At 37.5% G+C, this 21,131-nt stretch overlaps 1 protein-coding gene across 1 annotated transcript; it reads right to left on the bottom strand.

The window, feature by feature from the left end:
- Positions 1–1,918: 1,918 nt before the first annotated feature.
- LOC101690474 (trafficking protein particle complex subunit 13-like) lies at positions 1,919–3,079 on the bottom strand. The gene has a single exon (XM_013050512.2). It carries the CDS (start codon positions 3,068–3,070, stop codon positions 2,183–2,185), a length of 888 nt encoding a protein of 295 aa, XP_012905966.1. The 5' UTR covers positions 3,071–3,079; the 3' UTR covers positions 1,919–2,182.
- Between the last annotated feature and the right edge of the window lie 18,052 nt (positions 3,080–21,131).

The raw sequence follows: 21,131 nt of genomic DNA, 5'->3' as shown, positions 1-21,131 counted from the left end.
CAAGTATTGGTGCTGTTCCTGTAGGTGATCTTGTGTTGATGCTATGGGTCGGAGGGAAATTGTCAGTTTCTTTGTTCCATGAATGTTATCTCTCTGAAGTGTGTTCCCAGAAGAGTGAATAACCTTGCTACTGTGTGTTCCAGTTGCTCTTCAGATAACTATTTTCATGCTTTGTGTTCACAGGTTGCCTTTCTCTCCAAGAACAACACAATTGCCTGTGGGCTTTATCACACCCAAGCCCACTGACCTTTAAAACTCCAGGTTTAAGCCCCCTGTTTGCAAGAACTCACAAAATTCAGCTCTTCTGACTTTCCAAGCCAGTTGCTATAGTGATTTGTTTTCCCCATGTCCTCCTCGGTATGCTTGTCTGTCTCTCACCCTTCTACACAACCATGGCTCCCTCCCCACCACAATAGAATGATCTGTTCTTCTCCCAAACTGAGTCTTCACAATTACTACCTTCTTCAATGTGGTCTTTTCTCTATTTTTATTTATGTAGTTTCTTGTGTCACTCTTCAGGTCAATTTCTGGGGTATTTTCAATGATTTGGTAGTTATCTAGTTGTGTTCATGGAGTGAGGTGAGCCTAGGGTCCTCCTACTCCACTGCCATCTTTCAACCTTTCCACTTAGACCCTGTTTTATATCTTGCCTTTTATTTATTTTTATTTTATTATGTTCATCACCATATAGTACATTGTTAGTTTTTGATGTAGTGTTTCATGATTCATTGCTTGCATATAACACCCAGTGCTCCATGCAATACATGCCCTCCTTAATAACCATCACTGGGCTAACTCATCCACCCACCCCCTCCCTGCTAAAACCTTCTCCATGCTATTCCTTATGTTTCACATATAAGTGAAACCATATGATAATTGTCTTTCTCTATTTGACTTATTTCATGTAGCATAATCCCCTCCAGTCCCATCCATGTCAATGCAAATGATGGGTATTCATCCTTTCTGATGGCTGAGTAATATTCCATTGTATATATGAGCCACATCTTCTTTATCCACTCATCTATTGAAGGGCATCTTGGCTCCTTCCAGTTTGGCTATTGTGGACACTGCTGCTATAAACATTGCAGTGAATGTGGCCCTTCTTTTCACTACATCTGTATCTTTGGGGTAAATAAATGGATCTTATATTTTCAAAAGTTAATGATTAGCTAATGTCTGAGATTACTTTACTTTTATAAATAAAAAACTGATATTTGAATAGAAGAAAGGATAATTTTTTTAAAGATAGCAATACAATTTTTTTTTATTACACACCTCTTTATCATATCAAACTTGACTGGATCTAACTCTTTAGATCTGTGTTTTGTGGGTGACAGAGGGGGGAGAAAATCCTTGTTCTTGCCCTTACTGAAGTGGCCATTTTTGTTCAGAGTTCCAGATATCATCCCTAAATTTGAAAATCTACTAAATCTACTTAAGAAAGAAGTGGCACATTTTAAGTGTAAGAACAAACTGCCTAATCTAAGTAGTATTCACAAGGGCCCTTCAGGAATAACAACTGATGATAACAGTTCATAAAATCTTACTAAGACAAGTAAAAGAAAAAGAACCAGTTCAGCATGTCACATAAATGTAAGCTCTGATAATTTGGAATACAATTTTAAAAGATTATCTTTTTATTTTTTTTAAATTATGTTCAGTTAGTCACCGTATCATTAGTTTTTGATGTAGTGTTCAATGATTCATTAGTTACGTATAACACCCAGTGCTCTTCACAGCACATGACTTCCTCAATACCCATTAAGTAGCAAATGTCAAAATGTTTAAATAATGAGAGTCATTCTGAATTATACTAAGCATTATCATTGATAGTTACTTCTCTATTGACCCAAAAGGAGAGGAAAAAATAAAATAGGGTAGGTTGAAATCTTGACAAATAAGCCATAATAATTATTTAAATTATCAATATCAATATACCACTAAGATTTTATATTTTCAATGCCAGCTTTACTAAAACAAGAAATGTTAGAGACTACTTAATTGAAGATGAAATCAATAGATTGCTCTTTCTGAAATCAACAAATGGTTAATTTCACAGGCATTCACAGTCTCCAAAGAATTAAATGAAAATAATCCATATGTTTGCTCTTAGTTTATCATTTTGATGCTGACAAATGTATGTAAAACTTCTCTAGGGAAAGCATAACACTAGAGATTTTCTTCAGTTTTTCATTTTAACCATGGATGGTATTACACAGACCTTTGCAAGGTCATCACAGACATATGTTTTTTTTAATACTTTGTCTGTTATCTTTATGCTAGAGATAACTTGCAGGCCCAGTTTCAAGGACAGTAGTGTCAGGGTGAAGCAGAGAGATGAACCTGGGGGCAGCTGTCCAAGATACCTTCCTGAATTTCCACACCAACGAATAGAATCTGTATCATAGGTCTTCAAAACCAGTTTCATTTTCCTACCACTACAGTTCATTATCTTACAGATAATATGAAAAGGCTCTTCTATAATTACAGTATCCGGGATTTTTTCTAAAGACAGCTTCATGTTTCCATAAACTGGAGCTTTTCTTTCAAGCTGGATTGTCTGTAGCATTGCCATTTCACCTAGATTTCTCTTCCATATTATATCCAATTTTCCCATTTCTGTTAGTCCCTTAATGATACCAGCTTTCTCTGAAAATTCCTGTTTAAGCTTAAGGTAGTACAAATACTGGCGTTCTTCCATTGACTGTAAAAATGTTCTTGTTCCAAAGGTACACTCATCTTCACCAGCCTGATTGATGGTATTTAATTCTTCCCCAGTGTACATTTCAGGTGGGTTTAATGAAACTTTTTGTATAAAGACAGTTGAAGATGAAATATTCTGAATTTGGACTTCAAGAAATAAGTCACTCTTCTCTGAATTATAAAACTTAGTTTTAACTTCCAATGGTGGGAGGAAAGGAAATAAGCACAGTTTACTAAAAAACATCTTTCCTCTACACGTTTTGCATAGAAACTGAACCTGCAGGTATGACTCTTCCAATGTCTTTACTTTGTCATGAATGACATCATCAATACAACAATTGGATGTATGTTCTGTTATGGTAGCCATGACGACCAAAAGATGTAAAGGCTGAATGCTTGACTGAAAATCAGTATTTTCAATATGATTTTTGCAACTTAATTGCAATCATTGGGAAGTCCCACATAAATGGAATTTTTCCTCTCAAAATGTAGTTCTATGAATTTATGATAAAAACAACATTTCTCCCAAACATTGACATTTCTCTAACCAGTCATGGGCTGGTTAGAGAAATTACCAGGTAAGTTGCTATATTCACATGTAAATGGAAAGTTAGTGAATGAAATATGCTTAATAGATAGCAGCACTTTGAGTGTCATAAAAATCTGTCTGGGTGGATTCCCTTCCATTTTGACCACAATTTTGCCCTGTTTTAATAAAGCACTAGAGTTAGTTTGAGACAGGTATGGTGAGATGACAGACATGGAGATAGATAACTAATTTTGAATGAAGAGTTTTTTTACTCACAACCCCCAAGAAAAGGTGGCATGATGTGCCATACAGGGCTACATAAGGATGCACTAGGGTTGGTCAGAAGGCAAGAGTAAGAGAAACACATGGGTACAAATCTTTATTGGGATTACTGTGAAAAGACAAAGCAGAATAGAGTAAGCTGACTAAAGTTGGTTAATTTGAATAATGTCAGCAGGCTCCTGGCTGTGGGGACTTTCCCTAATTGCCTGGTACCTGTTCCTGAGGTGGTATTAGGGCAAGGGGATAGTGGGTCAAACTGAGAGCTCCATTAAGGAGGAAGTTGGATGGTATGGGCTCTAGGCTGGTTGGTTGTTGTGTGAGAGGAGTCATATGTTATCTAGAGGAATTAGCTTGTCCTGGGAGGCGCAGTCTCTCCCAGGACAGCAAAGCCTCAAGATGTCAAAACACCATAAAACACTGATGATTTTTTTTAAATGTGTGAGTAATATACTCACTGTATGTAGTCCCTGGGGGAAAACGGTACAGATAGGCTCAGAACAAATCAAGGACACTGCACAGAGGAAAGGACCTGGTTTCCAAACAACTCCTATTTAAGTCAGGTTTCAACATGAAAAGTAGAACTAGTAGCAATATAGATGGTGATCAATAGAGATAGAAATAGATATATAGATGATGATAGATGGTAGATAGATAGATATTTATAAGGATTTGGTTTACATAATGATGGGGGCTAACAATTCTTGTAATGTCTTCTCTGTATCTGATGCAAATGTTTGAAACCTGCAGGACAGGCAGAAAGGGAAGATCATGAGAAGTTTGGAATCTTATGAACACAAACTTGAAGCCAACAGAATAGACTGAAACCTATGTCCATTTTTAATGCCTCTGAGTTTAGTGGTAATAGTATACTGTAGAAGCCAGACCTCCTTGTCCTGGAGTTATACACACATAACTACCTCAGCTGCTGCTTCATCCTGAATTAAGTCAACAGAGAAGCAATAATGTGTTTATGTTACAATATGCCTGCTGCCTTCATTCCACCTCCAAAATCTTGGTAGAATCTTCCTCGTATACCATCCTAACCGGAAATATACAACACGTGGAATTCTGAGAAATGTTCAGCCTGGTAAAGCTGACATATTATAAAATCTATCAATAGCTCCATCCCTGCCACCATTGCCATTTTGCTCATGAGTCCATTGGAAATGTGAAGCATGACTGGTAAAGGAGCCTAAGTTATCTAAAGAATAGGGCAACTTAACCACCTGAGTAGTAAAATCCTTCTTTGCTAAAGTTACCCTTCAATAGGCATTCACATGAGCTAATATTTTCATATTATGAAGTTAATAATATGAACTAATATCTTCATATTCTGTGCTGATATGGAGAGTTGCATCCACATTTCTTATCCCCAGACCTCCTCATCTCTGATTTTCTAGTTGTGTTTCTTCCAAGTTCCAGACTATCCTGTCAAACCACTGACCACAATTTACCAACTGCTATAGACTACTACCTCTGACCATTTCTCCTTTTAAATAAAGTGAACAGCAGATGTACTGCTCACAGTTTTGTACATTGGGAGGATTTTTAGTGACTGTTTTCCATTTCACTGAGGTAGAAGGTGGCTGAATTTTTGTGAGATTTCCTGTTCTTCTCTGGTACATGTTTCTTAGCAAAGTGTCTATTGTAGGTATTACTTTCTGTTACAAGGTCCAATCAGCACAATACTATCAACTTAATGGACCAGCATGATGTCTTTTGGAAGAGAAAGATAGTCAAGGTCCCTGACTAAATTATGACATAGGTATGGAGATTTGATATATTCTTGAGTTAAGACAGTGAATTATATTGCTGGATTTACCAGCTCAAAGTAACTACTTCTGGTGGTCTTTACTAACAACTACAGGTCACCCTTGAACAACACAGGTTTGAATGGTATGTGTTCACTTATTTATGGATTAAAAAAAATCCCAACAAATGCAATACAGTACTGTAAATATATTTTTCTTTCTTGTTATAATCTTAATGACATTTTCTTTTATTTAGCTTATTTTACTGTAAGAATACAGTATATAATACATATACAAAATATGTGTTAATCAGCTCCTTATGTTATCTGTAAGTTTTCTGGTAAACACACTATTAGAAGTTATGTTTTGGGGAATTCAAATGTTACATGAACAATTTTAACTGCATAGGGGTTCAGGGCCCCAAACATTGCATTGTTCAAGGGTCAAATGTTTAGAGGGAAAAAAGTATTTTCCAGATTATTAATGCCATACTAAGTTTGGGGTATGTGCTAATTTGTTCAAATAATAACACTACATTTAGAATAGGAGCTGCACTTGGAGTCATCACCTGATTGAACTTACAAGATCTACTGTTATCCAAGACTCATCTGCCTTCTGTACCAGCCAAGTAGGCAAGCGGAATGGGAATGTGATAAGAACCACTAATTTGTCATGTTTCAAGTCTTTGACAGTACACTACAGTTGGCAATCCATCTAGGAATGTTGTATTTTTTTAGTTGACTACTTGTAGGTAGACACAGTAATAGGGCCTTCTACTTAGACTATCTTCCTATAATCTCCCTTGCTACGTAGGTCAGGAAATCATTATGTCCATAGCTGAGTGTGTTTATTCCAATTATGCATTCTGGATCTGGGGGAAATAACCAAAGAGTGAGTTTTGTGGATCCACTAAGCCACAGGGAGATTGATCTGTGCCCAATATCTAGTGATGACTTGACCTCCATAAGTCACTACTCTATGTGCTGTAGACTCACATTAAAATCTCCAAGAATTAGTTCAGAGCCAGTGTTCAGTAACCCCCTAAAAGTCTAATTAATTTTCTGTTCTCACTGCATAAACCCCTGATTAATGATCACATATCCCTTTGGGGAAGGTAGGCAGAAAGAGTAACAGTAAAATTATTTACAATGTAATAGAGGTTTTCCTCAATGGAACATGCCCTCCCATTCTTTCAAAGGGGATTTGCATCTATAAACTGGTTCCATTCTGCACATTTATCAAGGTATTATATCTCATTTGATGATTTTGTTCACTAAACCTAGATCACTCCTGCTCAGACAGATCAAATAAGAATTTCATAAGCTACCCATCTATTTCAGATTCTAGGACCCCATAATCACAATTACCCAATGCTGTAGGTCTCTGTAAGTTAGGCTACTCTGATTATTGATTTGACAGTGCTGTCAATTACACTAACCAGGCTTACCTTGTCTTTGGCAATTAAGCACTACAGCTTGGCCCCAGCTATCTAGGAATCTCATCATCCCTATCCAGATTAGGGATCCCTGTTTGATGGTGACAGTTTCCAGCGTAACATCAGACCTACAGGAAATAGTAACTAGAGAGCTGAGGCTCCCCTCACAAATTTATTTCATACAATCATGGTGAAAGGTGTGTACTTTGGACACTTCTGAAGTGGGCAAGCATGTCTCGTATGATAAATCCACTCTAACATCCAAACCTCCCTAATGCTTTGGATTCTTTCCTCTTTGGTATACAAAGGCAGTTATGGCATTTCAACTTTATTTGATACAACTTTATATTATACAACTTATATTATACAACTTATATTATACTTATATTATACAACTTTATATTACCATCACTACCATCATGATTCCACACACTTACGACTCATTCTCACACATACTCCTCAAATAATTTTCTGGATAAATTGAAAATATAATGCCATTCCTTTAGTGTATATCACACATCTTCACAGGTCACACTTTGTACTTCATCTATTGGGGCCTACTGAGGCTTGAATCTAATACAGGTCTAGAACCAAAGAGGAAGTGGTGGGAGTAGGTCCTGAGGAGAATTAGCAGTCCCTTCCAAGGCCTCTACTTCAGGTAAAGGGGAAATAACACAGGCAGGCAGGGATAGATGTGCTGTTTTTGTTACAGTAAGCAGTTATACAGACATGAACAGGAGGGGAGAGAGGAGGGTAACAGATGAACAATTGCCAAGGACCACCTGGTTTCCACCCAGAGACTATCCCATCTCCTTTAGACCAACCACTTTTGCACTTAACACAGGCTGATAAATAGAAGATAAGGGCCACAGGGACTTTTCCAACTTTGGAACATGGGCATGTAGCTTGTTCACTAGTAACCTATTAGGCTGTTATAGTATTTTGCTTTGTGGTTTGCCCACCCCCCACAACCCCGGTGGGTTGTACTTAGGTGGTCATGGGAAAATGACTAACACAAACTCTCATAAACGTTGGTGGGGAGGAAACCAAGGAGAATATGAGCATGGAGCAAAAATATCAAGATGAAAGGGAGATCAAATAAACTCCCTTGAAAAACACAATGAGAAATTCAGTGTTATCACCCATCATTGGGTCAGCCTACTCCTCTGTCTGTGGAATGTACTGTTGCTTTTTGTTCAATGAAAACATTTGCTACTTTAGCTCCCCATAGAGTCTCTCCACTTAATTCTTTCCTTTGAGAAGACAAAGACTGAAGAGTTCCACAACCCACCACTGGGTAACACTTCTACCAGTAAAAAGGGCTCAGCAGAATTGGGGGACTGAGGTCATTAACATCGCCACCTTCATTGAGATCTGTGCAGAAGTCTCTGTTCTAAATCTCAAGATTCCATTCCTTTCCAATTAATTCCCTAATTTTAACAGAAGAGAACCTATGAACCAATTTGTATTGTAATTCAGCCATTCACACAATGACACCCTGAGTTTCATTTTCAGAAATCATAACCTTGCATCTACAAAAGAAAAAGGTTTCCTTCAGGGAAGACACAGAATTTTTCAGGTCACTTTTGTAGATTAGATTAGATTAGAATTGAAGCTCTCAGCTTTCTCTTTCCTCACTTTCGCCAGTGCAGTTAGGAGCAACCAGCAACCAGCCAGCTTCATATACTATTCATTGTGACTAGAATATTTCAATGTAGTGAATACTTAGTCACTTAAAGCCATGCCTTCTAGGGGCGCCTGGGTGGCTCAGTGGGTTAAGCCGCTGCCTTCGGCTCAGGTCATGATCTCAGGGTCCTGGGATCGAGTCCCACATCGGGCTCTCTGCTCGGCAGGGAGCCTGCTTCCCTCTCTCTCTCTCTCTCTCTCTGGCTGCCTCTCCGCCTACTTGTCATTTCTCTCTGTCAAATTAATAAATAAAATCTTAAAAAAAAAAAAACCTCTTAAAGCCATGCCTTCTATAGCTGTCTGATAACAGGTATCTAAAGTTGACAATTTGATGAACTCTTTACCATTGCTTGACATGGATTTCCAATGTGTTCTTTATCACTGAAAATAGAGGAATTAGTGCTTCTAAAACAGATTAGAGAAACAATTCCAGAAAACCTAACACTGGTTAAAAGATAGTGTCTTTAAGATTCTGTCCCTTTAGTTTAGCTTTCTCATACTATCTACTTTACCAACCACATTAATAACAAGTAGGGAATATATCTACCAGAGGTACACATTAAGTATTATATAAATATTCATATAAATGGAACCATTGTGTAGTGTGAGTTTTCACATACCTAAGGATACATATGCAGAGAAGTATATAAGCTAGTGTAAAATTTTTTTTAACAAAATGGTAATGAATCATTCTCACAATTTATGTATATATTAGTATGTACAGACTCATGTGAGCATAGAGAAAATTTTGGAAATATCCATCTAGGAAGAGAGTAGAGTAGGGATATAATCATAGCGAGGGAAGTTACAAATAAAATAAAGAGAAAAACCCATCAAGAATAGAAAAAATAGGGGCGCCTGGGTGGTTCAGTAGGTTAAGCCTCTGCCTTCAGCTCAGGTCATGATCTCAGGGTCCTGGGATCAAGCCCTGCATCCGGCTCTCTGCTCAGTGGCGAGCCTGCATCCCCTTCTCTCTCTGCCTGCTGCTCTGCCTACTTGTGATCTCTCTTTCTATCAAATAAATAACGTCTTTAAAAAAAAGAATAGAAAAAATAATTTATCATTAATATATACATAACAAGACATTTTACTGAAAAAGCACTAATATGGCTCTGGTAGTCATCACAGGGAAGGAATCTTAGGTAATTATTATATTTGTATCCATATAATGTTCCCTATTATCTAAATTTTTCAAGTTTTTACCTAAATTCCCATTAATAAACATATATTGTAATATTAGTTTTGGGCCTAGAATTAAGGAACTCATCACCTACATCCAACACATAGTGTTCATCACAAGTGCTCTCCTTAATACCCTTGTGGGTATCAACTTGTCTGTGTTCTCCTCTAGGATTTTGATAGATTCCTGCCTCACCTTGAGGTTTTTTATCCATTTCAAGTTTATCTCTGTGGATGGTGTAGGTGAATGGTTGGAAAATTACATGCTAACAGTTTGGGCAACATACAGGAAATGAATGAATTTTTAGAAACACAAAATCTTCTATATCTGAATCAGGAAGAAGTAAGAAATATTGAACAGATCAATGGCTAGTAATGAAATTGAATTTGTAATGAATCAAAAAACTCCCAATGAACAAAAGTGCAGGAACAGATGGCTTCATTGGTGAATTCTAAACAAACATTTACAGAAGAGTTAATACCTCTTTCTGAAACTATTTCAAAAAATTAGAAGATGACGAAAAAGTTCCAAATTTATTCTATAAGACCAGAATCACCCATATACCATAGACACTACAAAAAAAAAAGAAATAAATTTACAAAGCAACATCTCTGATAAAAAATAAAATAAGATGATGGGCACCTGGTTGGCTCAGTCAGTTAAACATCTACCCTCAGCTCAGGTAATGATCTCAATATGCTGGGATCAAGTCTCACATTGGGCTCTTTGCTCCATGGGGAGCCTGCTTTTCCTTCTGCCTCTATTTCTGTCTCTCATGAATAAATAAATAAATAAAATCTTTTAAAAAATTATAAATAAAATAAGATGAAATCAGAGAGGGAGACAAATCACAAGAGGCTCTTTTTAAAAAGATTTTATTTGCCTGCCTTGGGGATCAAGGTAATGCTGGCCTTATGGAGTGAGTTTGGAAATTTTCCTTCTGTTTCTATTTTTTTCAAATAGTTTCAGGAGAATAGGTATTATTTCTTCTTTGAATGTTTGGTAGAATTCCCCTGCGAAACCATCAGCCCCTGGATATTTTTTCTTGGGGAGGTCTTTGATCACTGATTCAATCTTGTTACTGATTATTCATCTATTCAGGTTGTCAATTTCTTCCTGTATCTGTCTTGGTAAATTATAGGTTTCCAGGAAAGCATCAATTTCTTCCAAGTTGCTTAATTTATTTACATATAGTTATTGATAATAATCTCTGGTAACTGTTTCTATTTTCTTGGTGTTAGCTGTGATCGCTTCTCCTTTTATCATAATTTTTAAAATTTGGCTCCTTTCTCTTTTCTTTAGTCTAAGTCTGGCTAGTGGTTTACTGATCGTATTCATTCTTTCGAAGAACAAGTTTCTAGTTTCTAGTTTCATTGACCCAATCAAAAAGAATTACAGACCAATATCCCTGATGCCAAAATATAGATGCCAAAAGATCCTAACTAATAGGATACAGCTGTGCATTAAAAGGTTTATCCATCATGACTATGTGGTATTTATCCCTGGGTAATGGGCTGCAAGGGTGCTTCAACATTTGCAAATCAATCAGTGTGATAAAGCAAATCAATAAGAGAAGAGAGAAGAACCACATGGTCCTCTCAAATGATGCAGAAAAAGCATTTGACAAAATTCAGCATCTTTTCCTGATTAAAACTCTTCAGAGTGTAGGAATAGATGGGACACTTCCAATTTCATAAAATCCATCTATGAAAAGCCCACAGTGAACATCATTCTCCATGGAGAAAAGCTGAGGGCCATCCCCTTAAGAGCAGGAACACAACAAGGATGCTCACTGTCACCACTGTTTTTCAACATAGTACTAGAAGTCCTAGCAAGAGCAATCAGACAACAAAAAGAAATAAAAGGTATTCAAACTGGCAAAGAAGAAGTCAAACCCTCTCTTCTCAGATGACATGATAGTTTATGTGGAAAATCCAAAAGATTCCATACCCAAATTACTAGAACTCATATAGCAATTCAGTAATATGGTAGGATTCAAAATCAATGCACAGAAATCAGTTGCTTTCCTATACACTAACTACTTAACTGTAGAAAGAGAAATTAGGGAATCGATTCCATTTATAATTGCACCAAAAACCATAAGATACCTTGGAATAAACCTCACCAAAAAAGTAAAGGATCTATACTCTAGAAACTAAAGAACAGTTATGAAAGAAATCGGAGAAGACATAAAAAGATGGAAAAACATTCCATGCTCATTGATCAGAAGAATAAACATTGTTAAAATGTCTATGCTTCCCAGAGCAATATATACTTTCAATGCTATCCTGATAAAAAAAATACCAATGGCATTTTTCAAAGTGCTGGAACAAACAATCCTAACTTATACAGAACCAGAAAAGACCCCCAAATCGCCAAGGAAATGTTGAAAAAGAAAAAGAAAGCCTGATTTCAAGCTGTATTACAAAGGTGTGATCACCAAGACAGCATCATACTGGCACAAAAAACACATAGATCAATGGAGCAGAATAGGGAGCCCAGATATGGACCCTCAACTTTATGGTCAACTAATCTTTGACAAAGCAAGAAAAAAACAGCCAATGTAAAAAAGATAGCTTCTTCTCTGAATGGTGCTGGGAAAATTGGACAACTATATACAGAAGAATGAAACCCGACCATTCCCTTACACCATACATAAAGATAGACTCGAAATGGATGAAAGACCTAAATGTGAGATAGGAATCCATCAAAATCCTAGAGGAGAACATAGGCAGTAACCTCTTCGACATTGGCCACAGCATCCTCTTTCAAGACAGGTCTCCAAAGGCAAGAGGGAAAAAAGCATTAATTGATATGCAAACAACAAAGAGAAAGAAATCCAAGTATACCACTAACAAAAACCAGAAAACCATGAAAAACAGAGGAAAGGATCAGAGAAAAACTGCAAAAACTACCACAAAACAAATTACAGAATGGCAATAAATGCACATTTATTAATACTTATTTTGAATGCAAATGGACTAAATGCTACAATCAAAAGACATAGGGTGACAGAATGGATATCTATATGCTTCTGGGTAGAGACTCATTTCAGACATAAAGATTTCTGCAGATTGAAAGTGAAGGATTGAAGAATGATTTATTATGGCAATAGAAGACCAAAGAAAGCCAGGTAGTAATATTCATATCCAACTAGACTTTAAAACAAGGGTGTAATAGGAGAGAAATAAGGACATTACATAATAATAAAGGAGGAAATCCGATAAAAATATATAACAATGGTAAATATTTATGCACTCAACATGGGAGTACTCATATTGGGTACATACAACAGTTAAAAAGAAACATAAAGGAACTAATTGGCAGTAATACAATAATAGGGGACTTTAATACTCCCTCTTACATTAATGGACAGAATGTCGAAACAGAAAATCATTAAGGAAAGAATGACTCTGAATGACACATTAGACTAAGTGGATTTGACAGATATATTCAGAACATTCCATCCTAAAGTGGCAGAATACACATTCTTTTCAATGGAACACACTCCAGAATACATCACATATTAACCCACAAAACAAGCCGCAACAAATTTAAGAAGATCGAAATCATACTGTACCATGCATCTTCTTTGACCACAACACTGAAACTAGAAGTTAACCACAAGAAAACATTTGGAAAGACAAGTACATGGAGGCTAAATAGCATGAAAATAAACAATGAATGCATCAACCAGATAATAAAAGAATAAATAAAAATCTACATGGAAACAAGTGTGAATGAAAACAACTGTCCAAAACTTTTTGGGTACAGGAGAAGCAGTTATAAGAGAGAAGTTTACAGCAGCACAGACCTATCTCAAGAGACAATAAAAATCTCAAAAAAACAACCTAACTTTACATCTAAAGGAATTAGAAAAAGAAAAATGAAAAAACCCAGAAAGTAGCAGAAGGAAGGAAATAATAAAGATTAGAGAAGAAATAAATGACATAGAAAATAAAAGAACAATAGAACAGATTAATGAAACCAGGAGCTTGTTCTTTGAAAAGATCAACAAAATTGATAAACCTCTCCCGGACTCACCAAACAGGCAGACAAACAAGGAGAAAGGACTCAAATAAAATAAAAAATGAAAGAGGAGAGATACCAATCAACATTACAGAAATAAAAACAAATTTAAGAGAATATTCTGAAATACTATATGCCAAAAAAAAATCAATCTAGAAAAAACGGATAAATGCCTAGAAACCTATCAAATCTGAAGAAGGAAACAATAGAAAACTTGAACAGACAGAATACCCACAAGGAGATTTCATCAGTAATCAAAAAACCCCCAATTAACAATAGTCCAGAGCCAGATGGCTTCATAGGAGAATTTCACTATTTATTTATTTATTTTTATTTTTATTTTTTTTATTTTTTATAAACATATATTTTTATCCCCAGGGGTACAGGTCTGTGAATCACCAGGTTTACACACTTCACAGCACTCACCAAAGCACATACCCTCCCCAATGTCCATAATCCCACCCCCTTCTCCCAAACCCCCTCCCCCCGGCAACCCTCAGTTTGTTTTGTGAGATTAAGAGTCACTTATGGTTTGTCTCCCTCCCAATCCCATCTTGTTTCATTTATTCTTCTTCTACCCACTTAAGCCTCCATGTTGCATCACCACTTCCTCATATCAGGGAGATCATATGATAGTTTGTCTTTCTCTGCTTGACTTATTTCGCTAAGCAATGATACGCTCTAGTTCCATCCATGTTGTTGCAAATGGCAAGATTTCATTTCTTTTGATGGCTGCATAGTATTCCATTGTGTATATATACCACATCTTCTTGATCCATTCATCTGTTGATGGACATCTAGGTTCTTTCCATAGTTTGGCTATTGTGGACATTGCTGCTATAAACATTCGGGTGCATGTGTCCCTTTGGATCACTACATTTGTATCTTTAGGGTAAATACCCAATAGTGCAATTGCTGGGTCATAGGGCAGTTCTATTTTCAACATTTTGAGGAACCTCCATGCTGTTTTCCAGAGTGGCTGCACCAGCTTGCATTCCCACCAACAGTGTAGGAGGGTTCCCCTTTCTCCCGCATCCTCGCCAGCATCTGTCATTTCCTGACTTGTTGATTTTAGCCATTCTGACTGGTGTGAGGTGATATCTCATTGTGGTTTTTGATTTGTATTTCCCCTGATGCCGAGTGATATGGAGCACTTTTTCATGTGTCTGTTCGCCATCTGGATGTCTTCTTTGCAGAAATGTCTGTTCATGTCTTCTGCCCATTTCTTGATTGGATTATTTTTTCTTTGGGTGTTGAGTTTGCTAAGTTCTTTATAGATTCTGGACACTAGTCCTTTATCTGATATGTCGTTTTGCAAATATCTTCTCCCATTCTGTCAGTTGTCTTTTGATTTTGTTAACTGTTTCCTTTGCTGTGCAAAAGCTTTTGATCTTGATGAAATCCCAGTAGTTCATTTTTTCCCTTGCTTCCCTTGCCTTTTGCGTTGTTCCTAGGAAGATATTGCTGCGGCAGAGGTCGAAGAGGTTGCTGCCCGTGTTCTCCTCAAGGATTTTGATGGATTCCTTTCGTACATTGAGGTCCTTCATCCATTTTGAGTCTATTTTTGTGTGTGGTGTAAGGAAATGGTCCAATTTCATTTTTCTGCATGTGGCTGTCCAATTTTCCCAGCACCATTTATTGAAAAGGCTGTCTTTTTTCCATTGGACATTCTTTCCTGCTTTGTCAAAGATTAGTTGACCATAGATTTGAGGGTCTATTTCTGGGCTCTCTATTCTGTTCCATTGATCTATGTGTCTGTTTTTGTGCCAGTACCATGTTGTCTTGATGATGACAGCTTTGTAATAGAGCTTGAAGTCCGGAATTGTGATGCCACCAACGTTGGCTTTCTTTTTCAATATCCCTTTGGCTATTCGAGGTCTTTTCTGGTTCCATATAAATTTTAGAATTATTTGTTCCATTTCTTTGAAAAAGATGGATGGTACTTTGATAGGAATTGCATTAAATGTGTAGATTGCTTTAGGTAGCATAGACATTTTCACAATATTTATTCTTCCAATCCAGGAGCATGGAACATTTTTCCATTTCTTTGTGTCTTCCTCAATTTCTTTCATGAGTACTTTATAGTTTTTCTGAGTATAGATTCTGTGTCTCTTTGGTTAGGTTTATTCCTAGGTATCTTATGGTTTTGGATGCAATTGTAAATGGGATTGACTCCTTAATATCTCTTTCTTCTGTCTTGCTGTTGGTGTAGAGAAATGCAACTGATTTCTGTGCATTGATTTTTATATCCTGACACTTTACTGAATTCCTGTATAAGTTCTAGCAGTTTTGGAGTGGAGTCTTTTGGGTTTTCCACATATAGTATCATATCATCTGCGAAGAGTGATAATTTGACTTCTTCTTTGCCGATTTGGATGCCTTTAATTTCCTTTTGTTGTCTGATTGTTGAGGCTAGGACCTCTAGTACGATGTTGAATAGCAGTGGGTGATAATGGACATCCCTGCCGTGTTCCTGACCTTAGTGGAAAAGCTTTCAGTTTTTCTCCATTGAGAATGATATTTGCGGTGGGTTTTTTCATAGATGGCTTTGATGATATTGAGGTATGTGCCCTCTATCCCTACACTTTGAAGAGTTTTGATCAGGAAGGGATGTTGTACTTTGTCAAATGCTTTTTTTCAGCATCTATTGAGAGTATCATATGGTTCTTGTTCTTTCTTTATTGATGTGTTGTATCACATTGACTGATTTGGCGGATGTTGAACCAACCTTGCAGCCCTGGAATAAATCCCACTTGGTCGTGGTGAATAATCTTTTTAATGTACTGTTGAATCCTATTGGCTAGTATTTTGTTGAGTATTTTCGCATCTGTGTTCATCAAGGATATCGGTCTATAGCTCTCTTTTTTGGTGGGATCCTTGTCTGGTTTTGGGATCAAGGTGATGCTGGCCTCATAAAATGAGTTTGGAAGTTTTCCTTCCATTTCTATTTTTGGAACAGTTTCAGGGAGAATAGGAATTAGTTCTTCTTTAAATGTTTGGTAGAATTCCCCCGGGAAGCCGTCTGGCCCTGGGCTTTTGTTTGTTTGGAGATTTTTAATGACTGTTTCAATCTCCTTACTGGTTATGGGTCTGTTCAGGCTTTCTATTTCTTCCTGGTTCAGTTGTGGTAGTTTATATGTTTCTAGGAATGCATCCATTTCTTCCAGATTGTCAAATTTATTGCCGTAGAGTTTGCTCATAGTATGTTCTTATAATAGTTTGTATTTGCTTTGGTGTTTTAGTTGTGATCTCTCCTCTCTTCATTCATGATTTTTATTTATTTGCGTCCTTTCTCTTTTCTTTTTGATAAGTCGGGCCCACGGGTTTATCAATTTTTTATTAATTCTTTCAAAGAACCAGCTCCTAGTTTCGTTTGATTTGTTCTATTGTTTTTTTGGTTTCTATTTCATTGATTTCTGCTCTGATCTTTATGATTTCTCTTCTCCTGCTGGGCTTAGGGTTTCTTTCTTGTTCTTTCTTCTCCAGCTCCTTTAGGTGTAGGGTTAGGTTTGTGTACCTGAGACCTTTCTTGTTTCTTGAGAAAGGCTTGTACCGCTATATATTTTCCTCTCAGGACTGCCTTTGTTGTGTCCCACAGATTTTGAACTGTTGTATTTTCATTATCATTTGTTTCCATGATTTTTTTTCAATTCAATTCTTCTTTAATTTCCCGGTTGACCCATTCATTCTTTAGAAGGATACTGTTTAGTCCTCCATGTATTTGGGTTCTTTCCAAAACTTCCTTTTGTGGTTGAGTTCTAGCTTTAGAGCATTGTGGTCTGAAAATATGCAGGGGAATGATCCCAATCTTTTGATACCGGTTGAGTCCTGATTTAGGACCGAGGATGTGATCTATTCTGGAGAATGTTCCATGTGCACTAGAGAAGAATGTGTATTCTGTTGCTTTGGGATGAAATATTCTGAATATATCTGTGATGTCCATCTGGTCCAGTGTGTCATTTAAGGCCTTTATTTCCTTGCTGATCTTTTTGCTTGGATGACCTGTCCATTTCAGTGAGGGGGAGGGTGTTAAAGTCCCCTACTATCATTGTATTATTGTTGATGTGTTTCTTTGATTTTGTTATTAATTGGTTTATATAGTTGGCTGCTCCCACATTGGGGGCATAGATATTTAAAATGTTAAATCTTCTTGTTGGACAGACCCTTTGAGTATGATATAGTGTCCTTCCTCATCTCTTATTATAGTCTTTGGCTTAAAATCTAATTGATCTGATATAAGGATTGCCACTCCTGCTTTCTTCTGATGTCCATTAGCATGGTAAATTCTTTCCACCCCCTCACTTTAAATCTGGAGGTGTCTTCGGGCTTAAAATGTGTTTCTTGGAGGCAACATATAGATGGGTTTTGTTTTTTTTATCCATTCTGATACCCTGTGTCTTTTTGACAGGGGCATTTAGCCCATTCACATTCAGGGTAACTATTGAGAGATATGAATTAGTGCCATTGTATTGCCTGTAAGGTGACTGTTACTGTATATGGTCTCTGTTCCTTTCTGATCTACCCACTTGTAGGCTCTCTCTTTGCTCAGAGGACCCCTTTCAACGATTTCCTGTAGAGCTGGTTTGGTATTTGCAAATTCTTTCAGTTGTTGTTTTGTCCTGAAGCTTTTAATCTCTCCTTCTATTTTCAATGATAGCCTAGCTGGATATAGTATTCTTGGCTGCATGTTTTTCTCGTTTAGTGCTCTGAAAATATCATGCCAGCTCTTTCTGGCCTGCCAGGTCTCTGTGGATAAGTCAGCTGCCAATCTAATATTTTTACCATTGTATGTTACAGACTTCTTTTCCCGGGCTGCTTTTCAGGATTTTCTCTTTTTGTCATTGAGACTTGTAAATTTTACTATTAGGTGACGGGGTGTGGGCCTATTCTTATTGATTTTGAGGGGCATTCTCTGAACCTCCTGAATTTTTGATGCTCGTTCCCCCTTTGCCATATTGGGGAAATTTCTCCCCAATAATTCTCTCCAGTATACCTTCTGCTCCCCTCTCACTTTCTTCTTCTTCTGGAATCCCAATTATTCTAATGTTGTTTCGTCTTATGGTGTCACTTATCTCTCGAATTCTCCCCTCGTGGTCCAGTAGCTGTTTGTCCCTCTTTTGCTCAGCTTCTTTATTCTCTGTCATTTGGTCTTCTATATCACTAATTCTTTTCTTCTTCTGCCTCATTTATCCTAGCAGTTAGAGCCTCCATTTTTGATTGCACCTCATTAATAGCTTTTTTGATTTCACCTTGGTTAGATTTTTAGTTCTTTTATTTTCTCCAGAAAGGGCTTTTATATCTCTCGAGAGGGTTTCTCTAATATCTTCCATGCCTTTTTCGAGCCCGGCTAGAACCTTGAGAATTGTCATTCTGAACTCTAGATCTGACATATTACCGATGTCTGTATTGATTAGGTCCCTAGCCTTCGGTACTGCCTCTTGTTCTTTGTTTTTGTGTTGAATTTTTACGTCTTGTGATTTTGTCCAGATAAGAGTAAATGAAGGGGCAAGTAAAATACTAAAAGGGTGGCAACAACCCCAGGAAAATATGCTTTAACCAAATTAGAAGAGATCCAAAATCGTGAGTGGGGAGAAAGGGGATAAAAAGAGGTTCAAAAAGGAAGAAAGAAAGAAAAAAAACAAAAAAAAGAAAGAAAAAAAAAAAAAAACAAAAAAAAAGAAAAGAAAAGAATTTTTTTAAAAAAAAAAACACCTAAGAAAAAAAAAAAATGTAAAATATATATATATATATATTAGATAAAAACTAGTAAAAAAATCGTTAAAAAAGAAAAAGGTAACAGTTAAAAAAAAAATTTTTACCCGAAGGCGAGGAAAAAAAAAAAAAAAAAAAAAAGAAAAAAAAAAAAAATGAAAAAGAAAAAATTAAATTAACTGCAAGACTAAAAAAAAAATCACAGGAAAAAAAGCCATGAGTTCCGTGCTTGGCTTTCTCCTCCTCTGGAATTCTGCTGCTCTCCTTGGTATTGAAACCGCACTCCTTGGTAGGTGAAACTTGGTCTCGGCTGGATTTCTTGTTGATCTTCTGGGGGAGGGGCCTGTTGTAGTGATTCTCAAGTGTGTCTTTGCCCCAGGCGGAATTACACAGCCCTTACCCGGGGGCCGGGGTGAGTAATCCGCTCGGGTTTGCTTTCAGGAGCTTTTGTTCCCTGAGCGCTTTCCGTAGAGTTCCAGAGGACGGGAATACAAATGGCGGGGCCTCCTGGTCTCCGGCCCGGAGGAGCCGAAGAGCCCAGGGCCCCACTCCTCAGTGCGCCCCCTCAGAGAAACAGCGCCCAGTTACTCCCGTCTGCCTGACCTCCGGCCGCGCTCCGAGCTCACCGAGCCTGCGACCGGTTCAAGGTAACACGGAGCTGCAAGCTTACTGTCAGCTCTGTCTCTGTAGCCGGCTTTCCCGTTCCAATACCCGCAAGCTCTGCGACACTCAGACACCCCCGATTCTTCTGTGACCCTGCGGGACCTGAGGCCACGCTGACCCCGTGTGGGCTTCGCCCCGGTTTAGCCTCTGGAGCGATGTCCCTCAGCGGAACAGACTTTTAAAAGTCCTGATTTTGTGCGCGGTTGCTCCACCGCTTGCCGGGAGCCGGCCCCTCCCCCCGGGGTCTATCTTCCCGTCGCTTTGGATTCACTTCTCCGCCGGTCCTACCTTTCAGAAAGTGGTTGTTTTTCTGTTTCCAGAATTGCTGTTCTTCTTCTCTTCGATCTGCCGATGGATTTTCAGGTGTTTGCAATCTTTAGATAAGCTATCTAGCTGATCTCCGGCTAGCTGAAGCAGTCTCAGCTTGCTACTTCTCCGCCATCTTGACTCCTCCCCGAATTTCACTATTTAAAGAAGATATCTATTCCCCTCAAAATATTACCAAAAAAAAAAAAAAGAGGAAAACTTCAAATTTCATTCCATAAGGCCAGTATAATCCTGATACCAAAATCAAATAAAGACACCAGAAAAAAACAGAGAAGGAGAGTGAAAGATACAAGTTTGCAGTTGTGGAAAGAATAAGTCATGGGAATAAAAGGTACAGTGTAAGAAATATAGTCAATGATCATTTTTTAATATTTCTTTAAAATTTAAGTTAGTTAACATTTACTGCATTATTACTTTCAGGGTTAGAATTTAGTGATTTATCAGTTGCATAAAACTCCCAGTGCTCATTACCCCAAGCACCCTCCTTAATGCCCGTCACACAATTGCCCCAACACCCATCCACATGCCATTCAGCAGCCTTGTTTGTATCCTATAGTTAAGACTCTTAGGCTTTGACTCCTTCTCTGTTTTTATTGTTTAATTTATTTCATTTCAGTATTTTATTTTATTTTTTCCTCCCCTTTCCCTATCTTCATCACTTCTGTTTCTGAATTTCAACATGAGTGATGGCTGAGTAATATTCCATTGTATACATAAAGGACATCCACTTAATTCCATTCATCTGTTAAGGGACATATGGGCTCTTTCCATAGTTTAGCTATTATGGACTTTGCTGCCATAAACATTGGAGTGCATGTGCCCTTTTGAATCACT

This window comes from Mustela putorius, unplaced genomic scaffold (assembly GCF_011764305.1).
Source record: "Mustela putorius furo isolate JIRA1106 unplaced genomic scaffold, ASM1176430v1.1 tig00002131_pilon_pilon_pilon, whole genome shotgun sequence".
NCBI classification, from domain to species: Eukaryota; Metazoa; Chordata; class Mammalia; order Carnivora; family Mustelidae; genus Mustela; species Mustela putorius.
The sequence above is the reverse complement of the archived record's forward strand: the minus strand, read 5'-3'. Positions and strand labels throughout refer to the sequence as shown.

Excerpts from the sequence above, each read along its gene's own strand:
- LOC101690474 (XM_013050512.2), bottom strand. The coding sequence starts at position 3,070 with ATGGCTACCATAACAGAACATACATCCAATTGTTGTATTGATGATGTC.